General features: G+C 36.8%; 1 protein-coding gene across 1 annotated transcript; it reads left to right on the forward strand.

The window, feature by feature from the left end:
- The first annotated feature begins 280 nt into the window (after positions 1–280).
- Positions 281–22153, forward strand: LOC114665070 (jupiter microtubule associated homolog 1-like). The gene is made up of 5 exons (XM_028819445.2): positions 281–640; positions 6891–7039; positions 15047–15138; positions 19188–19218; positions 21666–22153. Exons 1-5 carry the CDS (start codon positions 585–587, stop codon positions 21806–21808), a joined length of 471 nt encoding a protein of 156 aa, XP_028675278.1. The 5' UTR covers positions 281–584; the 3' UTR covers positions 21809–22153.
- The last annotated feature ends 880 nt before the right edge of the window (positions 22154–23033 follow it).

The following is a 23033-nucleotide window of genomic DNA, read 5'->3' on the forward strand; positions in this document are numbered from 1 at the left end:
TTTAAAATCATATGAATGATGCTAACAGATAGCAAAAGGAGAAAATACAAAAAGCTTCAGAATGGCTACGCTTACAATACATAGTCGGTCCTCCAGTAATGTCGATAGGAGGCCTCGTTCCTTGACGTGCTCCTTGTCTGATAAAGGCATCACAAATTCTCCTTTTAACAGGCAACAGATGTATTTGATTATTAATTACAACGTGCACATCAGTAAAACGCTGACAAAAATGACGGTTAGGGCTTTAAATCAATTCAAACGCAGCGAGATGGAGAGCTGGTAGTAACAGACATCACTGTCAGCGAATCGCATGCGCAATAGCTACCACAGCAGCCAATCAGCGGACAGGAGGATCAGCCAGAAGCAAGCCTGTAGCGCAGACGCGCGCCGGGGTTGGTGTGCGGTCAGAGTCGGGTGGAGCTGTGAAGGCAGTAAGGCTGGCGAGTGGGGGAAATCACTTTGCCTTTTTATTTTTGTTTTTTTTTTATATCAATAAAAATTCAAGTTGAATCCAGTCTGGCTCACTGCCCTCCGCTTTTATACAGTAATAGAGAGACAAACTTTTTTACATTTTTTTTCTCAAAATGACGACCACCACCACTTTCCAAGGCATGGACCCAGAGGCTAAGAGCAGCTCCAGGTAAGGCGAAGACGCTGGGAAGCCGGGGAAACAAAAGAGAGACGCGAAGACCCGTTATGACGCTAATATCCAGATCTATGAAGCGTGCCAGACTGTATTTTCCCATTCTAATCCGGATGTCGGCAAATACAAACGGAGGCACCACATTTAAGTAGCCACAAGGGAAAAAAAAGATAAATAGCTATAGGCTAGCAATTTGGTAGTGTAATGAAGGCTGTTATTATAAGGGTAACCACCCCGCAGTCCTGTTAACGCGGTCAATTACAATAACTGGGAGTCGCGGCCGCGCCGCGTGTGTCTCACAGCTGTGATCTTTCTGTTCTCCGTTGCAGCTGTCCGTTACTTCCATTGTGTTTCACCTCCCTTGAATCCTTAAGTGACATATTCTAAATAACGAGAGTGATGTTCAAACTGGGTGAAATGCTTTTTCAGTTCATTCGTATTTGGTGAACAGAAACCGACAACACCCCCCTTTTTATTGTACTTGACGCCTCACACATTCTTCAGACCTGACGTTCGTTCCGTAGCTGTGCTGCTGCAGAATGGCCCCAATAATAGAGGCTGTGACGGGGAAGCTTTTGTGTGCTCTACATTTTAATTAGGATGGTAGAAGGAAATCCGGTTCGACATCGGATGTTTCATTTTCTCAGAAACCTAATTTAAAAAAATGTTCTACTATTAACTATGCCCCCCCTTTCTCTTGTTGTCTGCCTTCTCATGCCTAGCTATACCACTATAACGGAAAATGGTAAAGCATCCAATTGAAATCCAAAGCTCTTACGCAGTTGCATCGTGATCTCTGCGTTATGAATATATCGTATCAATCGGGGGGGGGGCTTGGTCGACTGACAAACACATGGTTGGTGATGAGCGAAGAGGATATTGTTTAGGGCGGAGTGGACTCTAGCTCGCTCATTGTGGACGGTGCTGAGACAAAAATGGGTGGGGCCTTCTTTATTTCTTTTTTGTCCACAATGCAGAGGAAAGGGCCTGATCCCGTTCTCTGCCAAGAAAAGCATTTCAAATATAAACTAAACCGTGTATTTGGAACTAGTACAGGTTGGAGGTCACACATTTTTCATTTAACGCGTCCGGTTTTTATAGGACTGGAAAACCAAAGTTGGGTTTGTTAGAAATCCCTGGAAACATTTATACGTGGCAACGGGCATATGGGTATTTTCTGGATAAAATTCAGCATGTAAATATTCTTCTGTGTTGTCCACATACAGTGGTCTGTTTGACCTCTGTGTGACTGCAGTGCAAAGGAAGAGTAAAATCGGTGCACTTTACAATGCAACAAGGGTGATTACAGTAGGATATAATGGCTGTCATGTAAGGTTCTGGGCTAAGATTAATCCGGTTTGCATGTTGCTTTTGTGGAAGATGCTTTTGTCCAAAGCAGCTCAGAAATAAAAGTGTATATTAATGTTCTTTCATAGTTGAATTGGAAAATCAGTCTTGTTCTAATTTGCCAACATGTTTTGCAATGAGCCAGGCTAACTAGAAGCTTAGCTGTTGCGTCCCCCCCCCCCCCTGAAAAAAACAGCTAAGGCTCAGTACATTGAACCAATGAGCATCCTTTTAAATGATCATGGCTTATTGCAAAATGTCTGGGCTAATTGCACCAAGGATGTTCCATTGAACCTACAACATACAGAGTTGGAAAGCTGGCCAAGTGACTTGGGTCTCTAATGTTTTGAACTGTTTAAAATCTCTGTGCTTAGGGCCCAAAGCAGGCTGCTGTCTTTCTGCTTCCAACATCGGGCTTATCTAAAGAGCAGCACATTTCAGTGCTACTATTTCCATAGCACTGTCAAATTTTCTTCATGAATATATTTTTTAATAACTTTCTAAGTCTAGGGTTTCTGGAAACCAAGGTGGGAATCAAGCCTGAATGCTTGTGTAAGTAGTCACTCCATCATTACACAGGACCAGTTTAGAGGTGCCAGCTAACATAGCAATGTCTGTGGCAGGTGGAGCAGATCACAACTTGTATGTGGCTAAAGTGTGTGTATATACAAGGTGTTATTTGACTTTGCCTCTGTATAGGGGATTTCAGTCATCAAAACAATTTCCCCTGATCTTTTTTCGGAAAACTAAAAGTGTAACCGATTTCTGTCAGTTTTGATTGGAATTTTTTTTAAATGACACATGCTTTATTTCCACAGTGTTGAGAGAAAGCCCTCTTCACCTAATGAGTCTGGCCTGTGCCACGTGTTCCATTTAGAAAGTGATCTTTAGTACAGTAATACGTTTAGAATACTTCATTGCATATTTCCTCCTGCATTTGAAAGAGGGGGGGTACACTTGTTGTCAGTATCACAAGGACTTCAGTCTTACACGTCCATCTCAGATTGTGGAATTTCCTAAACAACTGACATTTTTCACTATGTCGCTGGTAAGAAATTTGCTCAGGGCCCCGCCCCTCTGCATTTCAAATATATGAACCCAGTGCCTCCGAGTGAGTAAGCAGCTGTTTATCCAATTGAATTGCAGGGAATTCCCTTCATATTGAGTGGGGCGTAACTCAATATTCTCCTTAGGTCTACAGTGTGTTCTGTATTATTTTTGAGTAGATTTTAGGCCTTGTTATTGATACGCCCATGTGTAAAATTTGCCATCGCTTTCCTGTATGCAGTCTAGCTGTATTTGTTGTTTTGGCCCAGTGACCCCTTTGAAACTGAATACAGTTGTTGCTTTTTTTTTTTTTTTTTTTTTGCTGTTCAGTAATAGTGTAGACAGAGAATTGTGTGGAACTCAAGGCAATGTAAGAAATCTGAATATGTGAGGGTTTTTTTTTTTTTTTTTGCCTATCTTTACCACCTTTCATTACTGACTTGAACCCTCAGCATGATTATTTATAAAGTACATAATTGCCTCAGAGTGACTGTACTGGGTAGTTGTCATTTAGGCATGCTACGGTGGTGTTAAACTATGTAGTTGTTTGGCAGGATATGCATTTTGAAACTGATGAAATCTCATATGTCAGCCTTTACTGTAACATACAGGTAGCCTTGAAACTATACTACAACTAATGAAGATCAATAATCAAACTATCTTTAAGGCTGCATTCACACTGCATTGATTTTTTTTTTTTTTTGTTTTTTACTCATATGTGACAGATTTTATCATTAAGAGAAGTGTAAACAGCAGCATTATTCAGACATATGTAACCTGCAGGGCGGCACGGTGGCGCAGTGGGTAGCGCTGCTGCCTCGCAGTTGGGAGATCTGGGGACCTGGGTTCGATTCCTGGGTCCTCCCTGCGTGGAGTTTGCATGTTCTCCCCGTGTCTGCGTGGGTTTCCTCCGGGTGCTCCGGTTTCCTCCCACATTCCAAAGACATGCAGGTTAGGTGGATTGGCGATTCTAAATTGGCCCTAGTGTGTGCTTGGTGTGTGGGTGTGTTTGTGTGTGTCCTGCGGTGGGTTGGCACCCTGCCCAGGATTGTTTCCTGCCTTGTGCCCTGTGTTGGCTGGGATTGGCTCCAGCAGACCCCCGTGACCCTGTGTTCGGATTCAGCGGGTTGGAAAATGGATGGATGGATGGATGTAACCTGCATTTGAACGTTTGAATCAGAATTATGTGGAAATTTTACATTCCCCAGCTACTTATATTTATAATATGACCTTTGTCCTATTTTTGTATTGAAAAGATGGGTGACAGTACTGATTTGACAGGCTAATGGACAGCCAATACAGCAATGTCACTACATCTTTTCTGGCATAACGGCATACTTTTGAAGGAGTGATTTGCAAACAGACCTTGACATAAGTAATCAAATGTTCCCCTCAATGTTCTGAGATTGCCAAGCCACTGTTTTGATTCAAAGCTATCCACACCATGTTTTGACCAGTACTGGCTTCCCTCTTATTTCAAAAGTTTCTACATAAATATTTATTTTCTTTTTCTACTTGTTGCTGTCACTAGTTGAGAATTTTTCAGACATTCCAGTGTAAGACATTATTAAGTAGCATAGCAACTTAGTGATTGTGATGAGCTGTATAGTTTGCTTTTTTCTCTCTCTCTCTTTCATTTTATGTACATGTGACACATCCAGGGTTGAAATTTGTATTTTGAATCTGGATCGCATGCAAAATATAATTTGGAATTAAAAAAAAAAATCTGATTGCAACCAAATATCAGACTTAAGTCATTTATCAGCAGTGTGAATGTAGCCTAATTTCATTATTTGGTTCTTTTCCGTATTGATCATTTATTTTAGTTTATTTTTGGAAAGGGGAGGGTTGATCTTCTGTATAGCTCACTTTTAATGTATTGAAACACCTCTGTGCTTGATCAAGTAGGCTGTCACAGTAAATGTGGTTTTGTGGATTAAGCGATTCCGGTTTTAACTGTAGGAACAAGTCCCCTTCACTCTGTTATAGGCATTTAATCTACGTTAGCTGAGTATTTCCCACATGTACACTATCCGTTTCCCTTAGGCCCTCAATGGGTGCAGAATAAAATATTTGATGCCTCCATGCTAACTCTATCTTATTGTACATGGTTCATTGAAACTCCTGACCTGTGTGTGAATGTTTAGACATCATTGTTTTCACAGTTGTAGTTGGTTTAAGGGAAAATTCACATGGAAAGTAGAAGGGATGTTCTGAAACTGAGTTTACATTTTTAATAAAAGTTACAGTATTTGCTAATAACCATGCTCCTGGATGAAATTGAATTATGAAAGTATGGTAATAAAGGCTCCAGAACTACTTACTCAAATATCATTGTAAAAGCACTCAGGGTATTGATTAAACTGTAAATGAATAAAATGACTTTGGGTCCTAAATTATATTGCTGCTTTATCTCTTTCATGTGCAAACTTAGACCAGAAAACCATCTGTTAGTATGTGTCTATGTCTAACAACCTGTTTGATTTATATAAAAAAAAAAATCTGTTCTGTGTGGCAGTAATATAATTTTTGATGTACAAATGTAGGTATCAACCTGTTTATCTGTTCAAAGAACCTCTCTCTTGTGCTATGTTATAAACAGTCTTTTGGAAAAAATCAAATCTGTGTTTGTCTCAGTAGTATGTTTAAGACACTGTGCTGCCAGTGTCTGGATCTCTGTGGGTGTCATTAATCTCTTCTTTCAAAGAATATGAAAAATCCTTAATTTATAGTGTTTTTACAGTAGGAAATGATTTAACTAGGTGGGAGTCAACCAATGAGATCAGACAAAACCGAAGGAATAGGAAAAAAAAAAAAACTAAACCTAACTTCAGAAATATAAAGTTTTTTTCCACAAGTATTTTGAGGTTAAAGGTGGGGTTTTTGTGTCCCTTTTCCATTTTACAGACCTTGTGCCACATGCTCATGAGTTGTAGCACAAAATCATGTTGTTCACTGCCAGAGTCGACAGAACGGACTGTGTTCTAAGCTTCAAAAGTGGTGTGTAAAATTTTAGTTGCCTTATCTGGTAGTGTGGTTTCCATTGTAGTCATTTAGTGTTGTTGTTGGTGTTTTTTTTTTCTCCTTTTCTTGCTTGTTGTATTTCTTTCACGTTCTGCTGACAATTTGTCAGTTTTAAGTTGCTTCAGGTCATTTGAAAGTGAATTTCTCTGTATCAATGTTTGTGCCATGAAATGAGTCAATGACCTTTTATACTATAGCTCTACAGAAGTATTTCTTAGCTTATTTTTTTTTTCTTTGCTTAGCAGTAGTAATTAAGTATGCAATTTGTGATGATTGAAGTAAAAATTAATATGTTGAAATGTAGGCATCCTATTGAGTCATTTAGAACTAATATGAAATTTTAGAAATCTCATTCAAAGTTCAAGTAACTTGCTTTTATGTGTACTGTAATTAATTGCTGTGTAAAATATTTCTCCCCATGTGAGCAAACCTGAACCTTTGCTTCCCCTTGCAGGTATCGAATCGCAGAAGTCACTCCTGCATATATAGCATACGTATGGCTCAGAAGTTGTGCGCCATGACAGCTGGTTCACTTACTTGTCAGGGTGTAGACCGTAGTATTCTATCCATAGGTCTGAATCGCAATCTGATTATTTGGGTGGTCACCTACCGGGCAGTGCTTGTGTTTGGTCGGCCAGTTGGCAACCATATATATCAATTTTTTTTTTCTAGCCCCCACCATCCCCTCATCTTGATTTTTTTTTTTTTTTTACTTTAGAGTTCTATTATAATAGGCACTTGTGATTACATACTGATTTCAACAAATGACTGTCAGGTTTTAATTTACCAGTTTATTTAATTATTTTATTTAATTTTATTTATTTTTAAGGGTGCTGCAACCACCAGGTGGAAGCTCCAACATTACCTTTGGTACAGGAGATGGTGACCAAAAGCAATCTTCATGGCCAAGCAAAACTGCCACTAACATTTTTGGTGGACCAGTGGATCCGCACGCTGGCAGAAGAAACAATCCACCAGGTTTGTTAAAGAAATGAGACACTTATGCAGTCTAGCCTTTTTGATTTAAAAAAAAAAAAAAAAAAAAAGTGTCAAATTTGAAACTTTTATTTATACCTACTAGTTTTGGTTATTACATAAAGAGCAGCAAAAAGTAAATTTGTGATTTTACTTGTTTTTAACATGTTTAGACCAAAGTTTTGTATGAATATTATTCTTGTGTTTTTTTTTTGCGTTACTTTTCACAGGTTTCAGCTTTATTTTTTTTTCCTGAATATTAATTCTGATTGAATGCCGTTTAGTTTTTCTTTCTTATCCACACAGTCCAGTGTTTTGTTAAAAAACTTTCCAGATTCATAAATTCTTACAAAACTAGATAGTTCTGTCTGGGCTTTGATGTTTTTTGGCATACAAAGATTTATAAACTGTGTAAATCTTTATCGGTACATGTTCACTGAAATGTGTCTAACTGTACCTCACTGTATCTTAATTTAGTTTTGGTACTTCAAAGAGCTAAAAGCATTAAGTACGGTCTGATTACCTTAAGTGTATTGAAATGGATTACAAAGCATTTACAGAAAGATTAATATGTTACATTGGTCAATGCTGGATTAGTGAATTTTTTTTTTTTTATATTTTTGTTTTAATGAGTTTGAATTTGGTATTACTGTTTCAATTAAATCCACTTTTTTTCCCCTCTAGTTATGCTGATAACTTAGATCATGTACTCTTGAGCTACTTTTTGTTTGAGAACATTATTGATGTGTAAGGGAACAGTTGATTTCGTGGAGGAGAAGGATCAGTTATGTTACACCACATGAATGCCATGTATTGAAGCTAAGTGCTTTTACATGCATGTCTTTTAACAAACGTCCATGTGTTGTATACCATGCAGATGCACTGAATTAAATATTTCACTGCTTGTAATCGATTGTTAGACTCCAGTCCTCAGTTACCTTTTGTTTGTACTGGGCAGATTAGAAAATTGATTTTTTTTTTTTTTAATGTCCATGTAAGACAAGAAATTGCTCTACACTGTATACATTTCGGTAGATAATTCAAGCTTTGTATACTAAGCCTTCAAATTGTGAACACTATGAATGTGTTCCCATACCCTACATCAAGGGGTATATTTAAATGAGGGTATTTGTTGCATTGTGTTTTTTTTGTTTAACACATTAGTGAAAGGATCAGCCTTCATGCAAGCACATTTGCAGAGCACCGTTATGGTTTAGCTCTAACTTTGTCCTTCTTTGGAGGCACATGTTAACCTCTCGTTGAAGAGAACTGGAAATGATAGCAAGAAGGGCTGCTTGGGGGTTTTTTTTTTTTTTTAGGTTTGGTTACTGATTTCAGTACTGACTTCTTTTTATTTTATTATATAAAAGAAAGTTCTACTAAGCACCTGCATAACTAGACTTGTACTGTGGAAGCTTTAAGTTCTATAGTAAAGTGTTAACTTTAGTAATTTTTACAAAATGCAGATCACAGGTTTGTTCATTTTTATCAACAAAATAAAACTCTTTAGGCTTATTTTACAGTGACCATAAAAATAAAATTAAATAAATTGTCTTTAAAGGTAGGCAGTGTGGCATTCTGGTTAAAGGATAGCTTCTGTATTTTTGAAATTGTTATTTCTTCACAAACATGCTATATGTGCATTTGCTGCGTAAAATTGTTCTAAAGTTAATCTTTCTGTAAATTTAAACAAAATATCAAGTCTTCACGGGAGATTTACTTTGGAGGCTATGGAACACAGCGGAGAAGCTAAGGCATCTTGCAATTTATATATATATATATATATATATATATACTGTAATATACACACACGTGTTTGTTTTTTTTTTTTTTTTTTACCAAAAAAACCCCAATATTATGAGATCCAGCCATGCTCCATAGCTCCGCACAGTCTTCATACGTGACAACCTTTAAACCTCGCTGGTGTTTCTCTTGACAGACCAAATCATAAACTTTTTCTGCCTCGTGGTTGGTTTTTGTTTTGATTTGCTTTGTATTGACCTGAGAATTGTATCCTTAATTAAAATGAGCATTGCCAGATATCTTATGTTATCACAAACATGCATCACTGGGCACTTTCATTAAATACATTTTTAGCTATGTTTTGTAAGAAAACATCAGTTTAAAATCTTTTTATGGCTTTCGCTACAAGATTTGTTGGGTAAGTAACATTTTGGTGGAGTATTCCTTTAAAGCAGCTTCTAAGACGCTTCTTAAATCAGGTTTAATAAATTGTCAGGTTTCTAAATTTTTGCTTTTTTCAGTTTGGTGTATTAATACATGTAGATACCATTAGCTAGTTTATAAAACACATAGAAAAGTGACTTTTTTCTTGGACGCATTTTTAAAATGTTGCAAACTAGTGATTCTATAATTTTAGTGTGGTGCGTGCGTGTGTCCTCAAAGCCCCAAAAGCTTCTCTCAAATGTATATGATTTAAAGTATTTTCACACTTAGTTTGTTTTTGAACTCTGGTGCAATTTACATGAAAGTCCTGTTTGTTTGGAGTAGATGTGAACACACCAATTTCACTCTAGTGTGGACTAAAAGAACCAAACTGAGAACCTTTGGAAAAGGTGGTCTCAGTGCGGCGTTAAGTGAACCCTGGAGTGGTTCTCTTGTAGTATGAATGTGATCGGACTCTGGACCACTGTAACTACATGAAATATGGATTAAATTGTGCATGCTCTGGTAGTGATGCTAAACGTCTTGGTAATGGGCACCAAAACTCACAGCATAATGAGACGAGGGTTAACATGGAGCATGGAGAAACAAAAATGTAAAACAATACATAAGTACAAATGGAACACAATTCACATAAAAACAACTCTCCTAATTACCCCGTCAATCAGAGCAGTCTTTCAACATTTCTCACATGTAATCAGACCGCAGTTGACCAGGTTGAAAATAATAATACATGGGTGTAAATTAATTTGCAATAGTATCGGTCAAAATACATACAGAGGTTATGAGAAACGAATAGCAGTGCCCCGTGAGTCCGATCAAACCCCCTAATTTTACACTACAAAAGTGGAGTGTGAAAGTGCAGTCAGTACACACAATAACTGACATATGTAGTAACTGTTAATCAAACATTACAAAATGAACATTATTAACAATAATTACAGGAGATAAGATGGTAGATATGTGATTTCAGATAAACTAAATTGAGGTTACGTTCATATCATGGCTACTGGAGAGTAAATGTGCAACATCATACAGTGAAATGAAACTAGCCTGATAACTGAAGCATATCAATGGATGCCCTCAGCCTTTTTTTGTACACTCACCTGTATGAAACATTTTTCATACTGTGCCTAGCATCGCAAGATTGTTCAAGTAGTCTTCCAATATTCGATAATAGATTTTGCTCATAGGGCTGTCTTTGGTAAACAAGTAATTATGGAAAATTCAGCATTGCTCAAACGCAACTGTTGTCAACCCTCTATGACAACTTTTTCTGTGGGGGGGGAAATTGTTTCTGCCCAATGAAAGACATCCAGGATATGCCCACAGGGTGTTTATTGGTAGGTTTAGTTCGCGTGAAAGTTTGCAGTAATAGCTGGAAATTGAAACAAAGTAACAAATCATCCCCTGACTTGGAACAAAGCAAATGGAATAGGAGCGTGAAAACACCTTTAAGACATTTTGCTTTTATTCATAACTGGGCCCATCCTATAAATATACGTAAAACAGGAGTTAACTCTGGCCTTAACTCTCATTATTGTTGTTCAAAGTATTCCAATACCTTTCCAATATGTTGTTTTTAAGTGTGCTGGTGGGCATTCCTTTTGACCTCTAAAACCAAATGAGTGTTCTCTATTTAAGATCAGTGTTTAAATTTTTTTAGCATTAAGTTTATTGTAACTGGCAGTGCCTGTATGGAGTTTTTGTTTTCCACTGCTTTTAGCATGAGTTATCCTCCATTTTTCTTCCCACGTTGCAAAAAAAAAAAAAAAAAAAATTGTTGTGTGCATAAATGTACCCATCAATGGAGTGGCACTATAAGATTGAAGACTGGTTGTTGTCTTCCCAGAAATGCACGGTCTAAGGTCAGTTGTGGTTTATTTGCCCCCCCCCCCCCCCCCCCTTTTTTTTTTTTTTCGTCCTAACCCCCGTTGCAGATGATGCATACCTATATTTGGTGTGTAATGTGTGTGGTGCTGTGTGTTTTTTGTTTTTGGTTTAAGTAGCAGCCAGTTGAGAACCTGTAAGGCACTGGGGAATTTGTTTCTCACACTGTGCACTGATGTACTTAGCCTCTTGTGCATTTGAGTCTTCTTTTTATATCCTGATTAGATAGTTTGCCCTCTTGTTTCCAGATAGTATAGTACACCATTGTATTAAGACTTAAGTTTTTTGTCAGTCTTTTGCACAGAATAACATCCATCCATCCATCCATTTTCCAACCTGCTGAATCCGAACACAGGGTCACGTTCATTTCACAAAAATATAGGCTGACAGGTTTCTTTACAAAGCTGTTGGTTTGGCCACTTTTGAACCCAGAATTGATCTTTAGGAATACTAATATCTTGAAACACATGGAAATAAAAATTTGCTTGATCATCATAACCAGTTTAAGCATTACACAATTACAAAGGTTTATCTAATAGCATTTAAACATCATTTAAGGGTAAGCTGAGAGTGTTTACCCCTTGGACATTGGATTAACAGCTGCTGTAGATGAGGCTTTGCAGTTATTTGTGAACCAGTAACTGCGCACTGCACTATTAACGTGCAGTGAATACACTTGACTTGAGCATTCCTAGTTTTCATCCTCTTTTTTTCTGTACGTTTAGCATTCGTTAGCTCAGAGGTTGATGCACTTGCTGCTTCTTGAGCAGGTCTTCTTTCCTCCACCCTAGCGGCCCGCTTATTCTCTTCTTCCATCTGCATCTTTTCGTGTTGAAACTGATTCAGTGTTTGTGTTGCAATTACTTAGTATGTTTTTCTTAATTTTTCTCTTAAGCTGCCACTTAAATCATTCTTGAGGCAGATTGAAGACTTAAGATATGAAGAGGTAGAGGAAGTGACGGCGAAGGTGATGGGGATGAGAACGGCGCCCATACGCATGTGCTGCACGGCTGCCTTGCTGTGTGCTGCAGAGAGTTGATTCTACAATAAAATAAAAACAGTAATACAAATCATCACCCCTAAAGCAGACAGTAGAGGTCACGTAGTATATCTGTACCATATTTCAGGTCAGTAGGTCAAACGGTTTGCGAGCTACAGGTGATTTAAAATCATGGACAGACACACGGACAGACACGGTAGCGTATTCTATAAGAAGATCCGTCATTTCAACCATAAATAGCCATTTGCAGGATTAGTAATGTCTTGGCTGTATTTTGAAATCAATTCAATGTACTTCTTGTTTTTTGAGTTAAAAAAAAAAAAAAACAAAAAAACATTTCTGTCTCTTTCAGGCCTTTGCAAATAACTTTAACCTTTTTAGTCCTTGAGGAAATCTGACTGGAGGTATATGCAGTTTCCTGTTTTTAGTAATACACTGAGTGATAGCTGCAATATTTTTAGGCCTTGCCAGTGGTGTTAAAGTGAAAAACATTAGCTAGAGTTTGTTTTATGTCCATGTACAGCTATTTTGACATTTGGTGTACTGTGATATATTGCCTTGATATTCAGATATACCTTTGGACTAAAAGGATGTTTTTGTGATTTGTTGGAATGGTGGGAAACACTGCAAAGAGTTTGGGTTTGATACTTCCACACAAAATGTGTTTTATTTGGAGTAAAGTTCATTATGTTGAGGCTGGATAATATTTCAAGATTATTTCCTATATTTCGGAGCAGTTAATTTGCATTTGGGGAGTTTTTGCCATGGTTTTAATTCGGACTGCGTCAACATTTGAAGCTCAATATGCCAAAAAAAAAGCACTCATTCAAAAGTAGGGAAAAAAAATGTAAAGCATTTATATATCAAATTACCTGATTAACAGCAAAATTGCTACATATTTAATATAGCAACTTAAACGTAGTTTTCTAGAGAAGTGCATGTGTAGTCATCCACACTGTAAATGTTTAAAAAAAAAAAAAAAAAAAATACTCGCAATAACTTTGCCAGCATCTTGCAGTTGCGAAGATAAAAATAATAAACCTTAACATTTTCACAATAGAAAGTGACTATGCATCAGGGTGAGAATCACTTATCAGTGCAAACCAGATTCATGCACTAGACATTTGGAAGTTGTTAGTTTTGTAGATTTCGATGGAATAAATGGTAATGTCGGGTTTCTTATTTCATTTCCTTAAAAAAAAAAAATAAAAAAAAAAAATTTACAACTTTTTTTTAGTGCAGCATATCATACAGTATGCTCAGATAAAACATCTAGAATTACAAGTTATTAATCAAATTGTAAAGGAATTTCTTTGTTTGAATAATGTATAAATGAGTTATTAGCAGTGCATCCATTCTGGGATTGCTCTTCAGTAAGCAGGCATAAATATTGAATAGGAGTTCACAGACCACATTAACACAGCACCCACCTATACAAGGAAAGCTGGGAAGTACTTTAATTGTGCGCCCAACCAACCAATCAATTAAAAAGTGTTTCAGGTGATCATAACTACTCTCAAATGACACACTCTGTGTTGCATGCCAATACAAAAAGGCAAGATCGACATGTACTGCATAAATTAATGACTGTAGAATCTGTCCTCAAATGTACATAAATGGCTCTCCTTGGCCATTTTTACATCAAATTTTTGATTTCAATGATGCTGTTAAGTCCTGAGTGTGCTAGACATGCCCTAGGAAAAAAGTTCACTTACATATTTTTTTTGTTTATGACTTCTGAGTTGTGCTTGTATATGCCAGGATGGGCTTCAGTTTTCTGTTGTCATGAACTGGAATAAATGAGCATGTGCTACAAAATGAAATTCTTAGTCATGGTTCTCACTTCAACAAACCTTCAATCCTACGATCCATCAGAGTACAGAAAACAATACAAATCTTCTGCATGTGTAGTGCAAGAGTGTTATGGATCACTGGGACCAAAAAAAAAACTTAATCCTTCATACACTGTTTGGAAGATTGTCTACAATGAATAGTTACAGAAATGAGACCATGATAATCTATACGGCTTTCCCCAAGGAATTCTAAAAATACAGAGGCAGACATTAATTGATGTGTATTGCATTCTGAATTCATTATTATTCTTTCAGACTTAAATCTTTTGACCCCACTGAAAACTCCCTAATGATTTCTGATGTCTAGCAATGTTGGCAGCATATGAGGATGGACTCGTACTTTGTGCCAAACATTATACTGCTTACATTAAGTGATCTTGCGTGTCACTGATACAAACCCAGCCACGTAATCTGTTGTCTTTAAATAAGCTGCAAGTATTAATCTTTCATCCTTAAAAACAGACATGTATGGGATAGAATGGAATGTTTTGCTAGTATAAACCTAAAGAAAATTGTGCTGTGTAAAAATGTTATTTTTTCTATACCTGTGCTTATAGAATTACCTAAATTTTCACTGTCAAGCCATGTCCTGTCCAAATGACATTTGTGAACTGTCTGTCATCAATGGCAATGCAGAAACTCTTCAGTCTGTGAGGCTAGTTCCCTCATTTCATACATCATCCATTCTTCTGCTTCATGTAGACAAATGTGCTTTTGTAATTTGGTTTAGGTCATTGTGTACTTTTAGTGCAGATTGTGTATTACCAGTATAATGGTTGTTTAAAATGCCAGTATATGTAGAAACTACTGAAACCCCAAAATACTGTGTTAAGCATGCAGTATCAGAAATGTAGTCTTTTTGACTTAATTCGAAATGCAAAACTTTCCTGCTGAAGTTGTGGTATATTTCAAACAAAAATTGTGTGCAAAATGTGACCAGATGTGTTGAATTTAAAGTTTTGATTGTAAGAGTGCTCCCCTCTATCATTAAAAGGGTCACTGGCTTTAATAAAAGTATTTTCACTTCATATCTACAGCATCACTAACTTAATGCCTTTGTCTTTTTTTTTTTTTCTTCTTCAGGGGAAGGAAGATCTTTGGGTATATTTGGGGGTTCTGAAGGTTATGCTGCAACCAAGAAAAATATACAGGCTGCAGAATCTGCACCTGTAGTGGTAGGTTGATTGTAACATAATTTATTCCATTAAATGTTCAGTCTCTATTAAAACAAGTAGGATTGCATATGCCAAATCAAGATTTGGACAAACCCTTATACCACAATTGTTTTGGCCACTTCACATGGAAAAACAAAAGACCTACTGCCATTAATGCATATTTTATCGAATTGAGACTTAGGAATGCTTTTCCAGCCATTTTTAACACATTTGTATTAATTTAGGTACCTATAAATTGCATGCATGTTATAGAATTAATTTCAGTAGTCAAATATAGTTTTGATTGTGTTAAACCTTGTAGGAGGCAGAAAAGAAGTTAATGGTGCACATTACACTTTTTTGTTGTTGCTCCTCCCAGATGTGTTTCTCTTTTCTTCTCTAAGACATCATGTCACTGTCTATCACAGGTTTACACAAGCTGAGGCAGTGAAAGTGTAATCTAGAAATGCCCAGTGAGTTCTGTATCATTATTTAGTACAGACCTTTATCCAAAGCAACCTGAAGTAAAACAGTATACAGTAATCCCTCCTCCATCACGGGGGTTGCGTTCCAGAGCCACCCGCGAAATAAGAAAATCCGCGAAGTAGAAACCATATGTTTATATGGTTATTTTTATATTGTCATGCTTGGGTCACAGATTTGCGCAGAAACACAGGAGGTTGTAGAGAGACAGGAACGTTATTCAAACACTGCAAACAAACATTTGTCTCTTTTTCAAAAGTTTAAACTGTGCTCCATGACAAGACAGAGATGACAGTTCCATCTCACAATTAAAAGAATGCAAACATATCTTCCTCTTCAAAGGAGTGCTTTTTAGGAGCACAGAATGTCACATAGATAGAGAAAAGCAAACAAATCAATAGGGCTGTTTGCTTTTAAGTATGCGAAGCACCGCGGTACAAAGCTGTTGAAGGCGGCAGCTCACACCCCCTCCGTCAGGAGCAGACAGAGAGAGAGAGAGAGAGTTTGTTTTTCAATCAAAAATCAATACGTGCCCTTCGAGCTTTTAAGTATGCGAAGCACAGTGCAGCATGTCGTTTCAGGAAGCAGCTGCACAAAAGATAGCAACGTGAAGATAATCTTTCAGCATTTTTAGACGAGCGTCCGTATCGTCTAGGTGTGCGAACAGCCCCCCTGCTCACACCCCCTACGTCAGGATCACAGATAGTCCGTGCAAGAGAGTGAGAAAAGTAAGTTGGGTAGCTTCTCAGCCATCTGCCAATAGCGTCCCTTGTATGAAATCAACTGGGCAAACCAACTGAGGAAGCATGTACCAGAAATTAAAAGACCCATTGTCCGCAGAAATCCGCGAACCAGCAAAAAATCCGCGATATATATTTAAATATGCTTACATATAAAATCCGCGATGGAGTGAAGCCACGAAAGGCAAAGCGCGATATAGTGAGGGATCACTGTACCTAATAAGGAAAGTACAAAGTTAAATTATGCAGAAAAAACTTTTAAAGAAGAGTACGAGAAATTCAATACCATGATCAGTTCCATGACTAGATGAAAGTATCTTGTCAATAAATAAAAAAAAAAAAAAAAAGTTGCAGGTAATATCTGTGGATCCCAACTTAATACTTTGTAGGATAGGACACCACTTCAGTGCTGTGGTGGGGGCTGGTGGTCAAAGAATTTTACTTATTTAGTGCCATGTTAAAGCAGTGGTTTTAAAACCATACAAAAGTCACAGAAAATTAGACATTTGAGAATGTAATCCAGCAACCATTGACTTGCTGTGGTGGATGTTTAAACGTTTTTGCATGTGATAGGAAAAAGTATTACACTTTAGTTTTAGGAGCAGTTGGGGTTAATAAAACCATGCACTTTGGATGCAGGGGAAGATTTTTAAATTGGCTGCTTTTGGGAGGTTGAGTTAGTAATACTTTGGAAATATGAATCTCAGCTAGAAACTAGTCAGTCGTTTTAATGACTACAAGAATGGCAGCTCCAGTCGTCATCACGTTTGACATCCTGTCTGACTAAACGCCTGCATTGTGACGCCGACTTAAGCAATCCTTATTCTTGCACAGCTCAGTTAGTACAACTGTAGATATATGAGTAGAAAACGCATTGTCAAAATTTTATTTTGAAGGACACTTTCAAGAAAAGGAATGGCATATTTTACTAATGATGATACAAGCTAACCAGTTAAATAAGAACAGGCAGATCTTAGACATATTGTGTTAATAGCCTGTTTGGAGTAATGTGATACTTATAGTAAGGCAAAACAAATTACTGTTCTCTTTCATGTATCACTTTTTGCCTTCCGAGATTTTTTTAAAATAAAATATCTCTAGTCAAATATGACAGCCATAGTTGCTTCCTTTTGCATTTATGTTAATTTGCATGCCATTGTTGGATATCCGTATGATGGCATCCTTTGGATATCAGTTAAATGTTTTTTTTTTGCAGCTTTCTTATAATTTGATTGTGCTCTCTTTGACATGGATGATCCACCTGGTTTGTGGACTTCAACATGAGATTTTTCTGACCCAGTCAAACAGTTCAACTGTTTTTGGTAGAAGTGAAAACCATGAAGTAGTTAAAACCAGAATTGTACTGTTCAGCCATTTAACCACTATATCTGGCTTCCCAATGCAACTTTTTGTTAATAGTTTCCTAATACATGAGTAGATGAGAAACTATAATCCTAATGATATGGCCTTTTGAAACGCACATTTACCATTTGCTGCCTTGATGCTTCCACAAAGCTCCTGCTGCCAAAAAAAACTGTTGAGTCTTGAACACTGAAACCAAGACTTTTAGGTGTTTGTAGTATTAGATAGTTGCAGATAACTGTGTGAATGAGCTTACAATAGAGGTAATATTTTAGTTGTTTTGCTCCTAGTATACATTTACAGGTATAATCAAAAATGAAGCTTCAGAGAAGTCTCATACTAGCTTAATAATCCAGGGCGGCCAGAATCTTTTCAGATACCTTCAAGATTATGGGATACTCCAGCGCAATGCTGGACCACTGCTTCATTAATACCAGACTTAATTTTACGAAGCTTTCATAGTCTTAAGTGTCTTGGAAGGTCTGCTTTTATTTAAATTGTCTATGTATTACACAGTGTTAACAGTATTCACAGGAACGTTTTGCTTTTTCAGATGGACATAAAGTTGTTTGACACTGCATCAAGTCCTTTTATTTAAACGAGGCACCAGTTATTCCTGAAGTATGTTGAAAGAACATTTTTCAGCATTTTTGTTTACCCTTTGTGTGCTTTATTTCATATAGTTTAGTTTTTACAGTTCCATAGTCACTTAGTTGGCATTGTTAATAATGCAAATAAATAGTGGGAACATTTTTATTGTATGTATTAATAATCCAAACTTGTGATACTGTACTGGGGAAAACAAGCTGTAGCAAGAGTAAACCTAGGGCAGCAATCCAGTCCACCATAAGATTACATGAACTCTCACTCCATCTCATTGTTTCACACAAGCAAATTTTAAATCTCCAAGAACCAAATCCCCATGGCTCTGAGATCTTGGAGGAGACTGAAAAAATACATATGGATGTTGTACAAATGTCTCACATTTGGTACTCTGACATGGACTTAAATCTGGGAAATGAAAGATAATAGGTGCTGTGGGTAAACCATTATGCAAATGTCCCAACCAGGAATATTTTAAATTGCATATTTAGAATTTTTCTCCTTAGCCTCTTAGCTAGATTGGTGTAGTTATTATTACTTATTCATTTTAAATGGCATTCCTGCATTTTTTTTTTGTTTTAACAAATTATTATTGCCCTTCCAAGAATTCTCTTTTAACTGGAGTTTGTATCCACTCCTATGCCATTCACTATTTGCATCTTTTTGTAAGTGGTGCCCATGTTTAGTGTGTCTTTGACTGCATTTTGAGCCAGAGATCACCATTTAATTGTTCAACAATATATTTATGTATGCTGTCCTTATGTATGCACTGTTACCTGCATTTGGTAAAAAATGGCATAAGAAAAAGCTCTTTGGGGTTTACTCTGGAAAGGATTTTGAGTTTTTTTTTTTTTTTCTTTTTTTCTGTCTAATTTTCTGCAGGAAAGTGCTGAAAAAGAGAAAACTGACACTGGTAAGTTCAACCAATCTAAAAAGGCAAGTTCTTTAAATGTCACTTACTACTAGAAACTGCAATTTTTTGCTGTCTGTAGTAGTCAAGTTCTGAACAATTGAATTCTAAATACTGTACCGTAGCTCCTTAAATTGTAAGCAGTGATGTGACATAAAGAATAAGATGCCAGTTACTCTACTGGATACTCCCAGATTCTTCTGCTTTGTAATGTATCCTGCAGTTTCAATCTGATCTAGAATATTAAACATGAATTAAGGAGAGGGAAGTGTTGTATTGGTACATACTTTGAAAATTGGCACTAAAGAGCATGTAAGGCACTGTGTGTGATATGTTTAATCATAAATTAATGATCATGCTGACTAAAACTATTGAGCTGACACCTGTCAATATCCAGAGATGCAATGTCACTCTGATACATTGTGGAATCAAGTTTTAATTACAGTAATGATCATACACGTCTCCAGTGGTTTTTTTGGAGTTAATGACATTTCTACAAGTAGGGATTACTGTCGCATCTTTTAAATATGTTGCCTAATATTTTAAATCTATATAGAAGGCCAAGGTTCTATTTGAGAAACATTTAATTGAAAAGGATTGAGTCCAGGATCACTAAGCAGATTAAGTAAAAACCTCGGCCCTAAAAATCTAAAGTGTTTTCATTGCCTCCGCAAACGCTGCTTAACTAACCCACAGTGAATACCTGTAGCGGGAAATAAAATTTTGCGTAAAATGGTTATATAGGATTGAAATAAAAGTACACAAAAAAAACACCGCATCTGGTAGTTTTCAGATTTGTATAATATGCTGCCGCCTTCTAATATACCTATGTTGACCTCTTGATGACAAATTTTAATTTAGAAAAATGGCCATCTCTTCTTGATGGTATCTGCACAACTACATTTTGTGTTCTTGTTGCCTTCCCTCTTCGTGTATGTGAACACATTTCTATATATTCCTCTCCAAGTCTGTTTTGTTGGTAATAAACCACTAACTGTGAAACAGGAATGTTCAAGTGTTTTGGTGATTTGGAAGGCGCTTCAAATTGACCAGAAATATAATTTCAGATAGACTGTGTTGTGTAGCTGTTTGGAGACACCTGAAATGAACTTTTATCGAATTCAGTGTGTTTATTCACTTAATGATGCTGACACATCATTTTTCAATGCTGATTTTTTCAAATGTACTCGGCATCTGAAGCTTCTCATTTCAGTGTCCAACAATAGTCAACCATGATGGGTTCCGCTTTTCTGCTGCAATATCCTGGTGAAACCTTTCACCATGTTTATCACTGACTGCACCAAGATTAGTAGGGAAGAAGTCCCAAGTGTGAATGCAGAAAATTAATCTTTAAAGACGTATTGCATTTCATCGTTTTGTATGCTTAAAGCATGTGGTCAACCATCTGGATGTAGTTTGGTGCTCTGTAGTTGCTAAGAAAATTCTCAATATCCCTGAATGCCTTCAATACGATTTCCTCTGGCTCCACTAACGGACCTTTTAAAGCACTTGTCATTGATGTGTCTGATTTGTGGACCAATAAAAATGCCTTCCTTAATCTTGGTGTCGGTTATTTCTGGAAACTTTTTTTTCCCAGATATCAAAATTCATCACCTTCCTTGTCATTTGTTTTCATAGAATTTTTCATCAGTCCAAGTGGAGGCAAAAAAAATCTTTTTTGAGGTTGACAAGTGGTTTACGTGCCACTGTTTTTCTGCACTGGAGCCAAATGCTTACAGAGTGGCCAGTTCTTTTTTTAATGTAGTGAAACGTTTTGGCATGGCTGCCCATTTCTCAGATGAAACCGCAATTGGTGTGTATGAGCTGCAGTCCTAGTAGTAGTGCCAGTACTTTTAAGTCATTGCAGATGATGTTTTAGTGTGTAGGTGCAGGTGTGTGTGTGTATGTGTATACCCAACTATATTTTTTCTTAATGAGAGGTAATTGCAAAAAAGTGAATGTAATAAACCAATATGTAATGGGAAAATTATATAAAGGTGATTTTTGTGATTAGCAGGCCAAAATCTGTAAGCTCTACCCAGAAGTGTCCAAGAAGCAACATATTTGTTGTCCAGTGGAGACTTTACTGTTTTATTGAGGCCACAAACTTTCATATCTGATGAATGAGTTAAGACAATATGTAACAGCTGTTAGCATGACGGCCTTGTTCATGACCATCAGTAAAGGAGACGGAATCAATTCTTCAGTGCTTAAATTCAATAAGGTGTGTTATTTTGTAATTGGGAGGGGGGGTGGGGGAAGAGAGAGTTGTAAAATGTGTTCCATAATAATCTAATTTACTTGTCTGGCCAAGATCCTTCAGGAAATATGAATACATGAAAATTTAAATTACATGAACACCATATGTGTATTTATAGCAAGTGTTGCTCTCTTTGAACATATTTGATAGTAACTTTTTTTTTCCCCTTCTTCTCCCAAACACCTTAAAGCAAATGTAGAAGAACATGAATGTGTCCCAGAAGATAAAGAACCATCAAACTCCGTAGCCTCTAATGCAGCACCACCAGCTGCTGGAGGTCCAAGCAACCGGAGAAACCCTCCTGGAGGCAAATCAAGTCTTGTGCTTGGTTAAGTGTTGGTTTACATCTGCTGTTAATTCTGCTACGAATTATTCCCCCCCACCCCATCTCCTGTTTCAGTTTGAGCTGCAGAGATCGTGCTGCCAGTCATTTGACTTTTTTTACTTTTTTCAAAATGTTAACAGAAGCACTTTAAGTACAACCTTTTACATTTTGGCCCCTTTCTCTCCTGGAGCCAGAACAGGCCTGAGAGTGTTTGTTTTTTTATTTTTCTTTTCTTTCTTTCTCTCTCTCTCTCTCTCTCTCTCTCTCTCTCTGTTTCTGTCTCTGCTGATGTGAATGGTTAAGGGTTTGATTTTTGTGAATTCCAAAAGACAATAAAGATTGATATGAAATAAGTAAGTGTTAATCTCCTTATTGTATCTGATGGGATGTTAAAATATGCCATAGTTGTGCTTTATGCAGAAGTGTTTTCCATGGAGTAAAGTGAAAGAATGCTAAAAAAAAATTTTTTGGGCATGTTCATTAAATTAAAATGCCCTGGCATGAGTTAAATTAAATTTAATTTCATAAGTGTAATACATGGGATGTAAGTTGGCACCTGTGCTATTTTATGCACATTAATGAACATGGCCTGCCCAGAGTTTAAAACTTTTGCTTCTGGAATAGGATGAAATTGGGCCGGTAAAATAGTCTTTTATAGGAAATTCAGCACATCTCTAAAACATTCAATGCTCCTTAATTCATTTTTGTCTCCAAATATCCTCATTTTAATAGACTAGTCTTGGAGCCCATTATTTGAAGTAAGTTGAGCTTTGATTGAGCTCAGCCTACAAATAAAACATTGATGTCTGTAACACTACAATGCATCATTTATTTCCAGAGCACAATTGCTTCTCCAGACCTTCATTTAGCATTTGACGTAATACTTGCTGCTTTTTCATAGTCCTTCAAAAAAAATTTTTTTCAGAATGTTTCACCGGAGTCCTGACAAATTTGCCTTTGTTACTGCTGACTAATAGTGCTTACTTTTTACATCAAATAGGCTGAAATGTTTTAAAATAATCTTCACATCTGTTGCATACCTATTTTAAAGTGTTTAGCTTTCTGTCCTTTTGAATATAAGTTGTCCAAGGTTTGGTGTATCCACTAAGATCTGCTTGTTCTCAAATTGTTACTTTAATAACCAAAGGGAGTAGTTTAATTTCCTATTCTACAGAAAACATTTTTCTCTGTTTGTGCTAAATTTTACCCAAACCCTTACTTTAAAATAAGTTT

Source organism: Erpetoichthys calabaricus, chromosome 14 (assembly GCF_900747795.2).
Source record: "Erpetoichthys calabaricus chromosome 14, fErpCal1.3, whole genome shotgun sequence".
NCBI classification, from domain to species: Eukaryota; Metazoa; Chordata; class Cladistia; order Polypteriformes; family Polypteridae; genus Erpetoichthys; species Erpetoichthys calabaricus.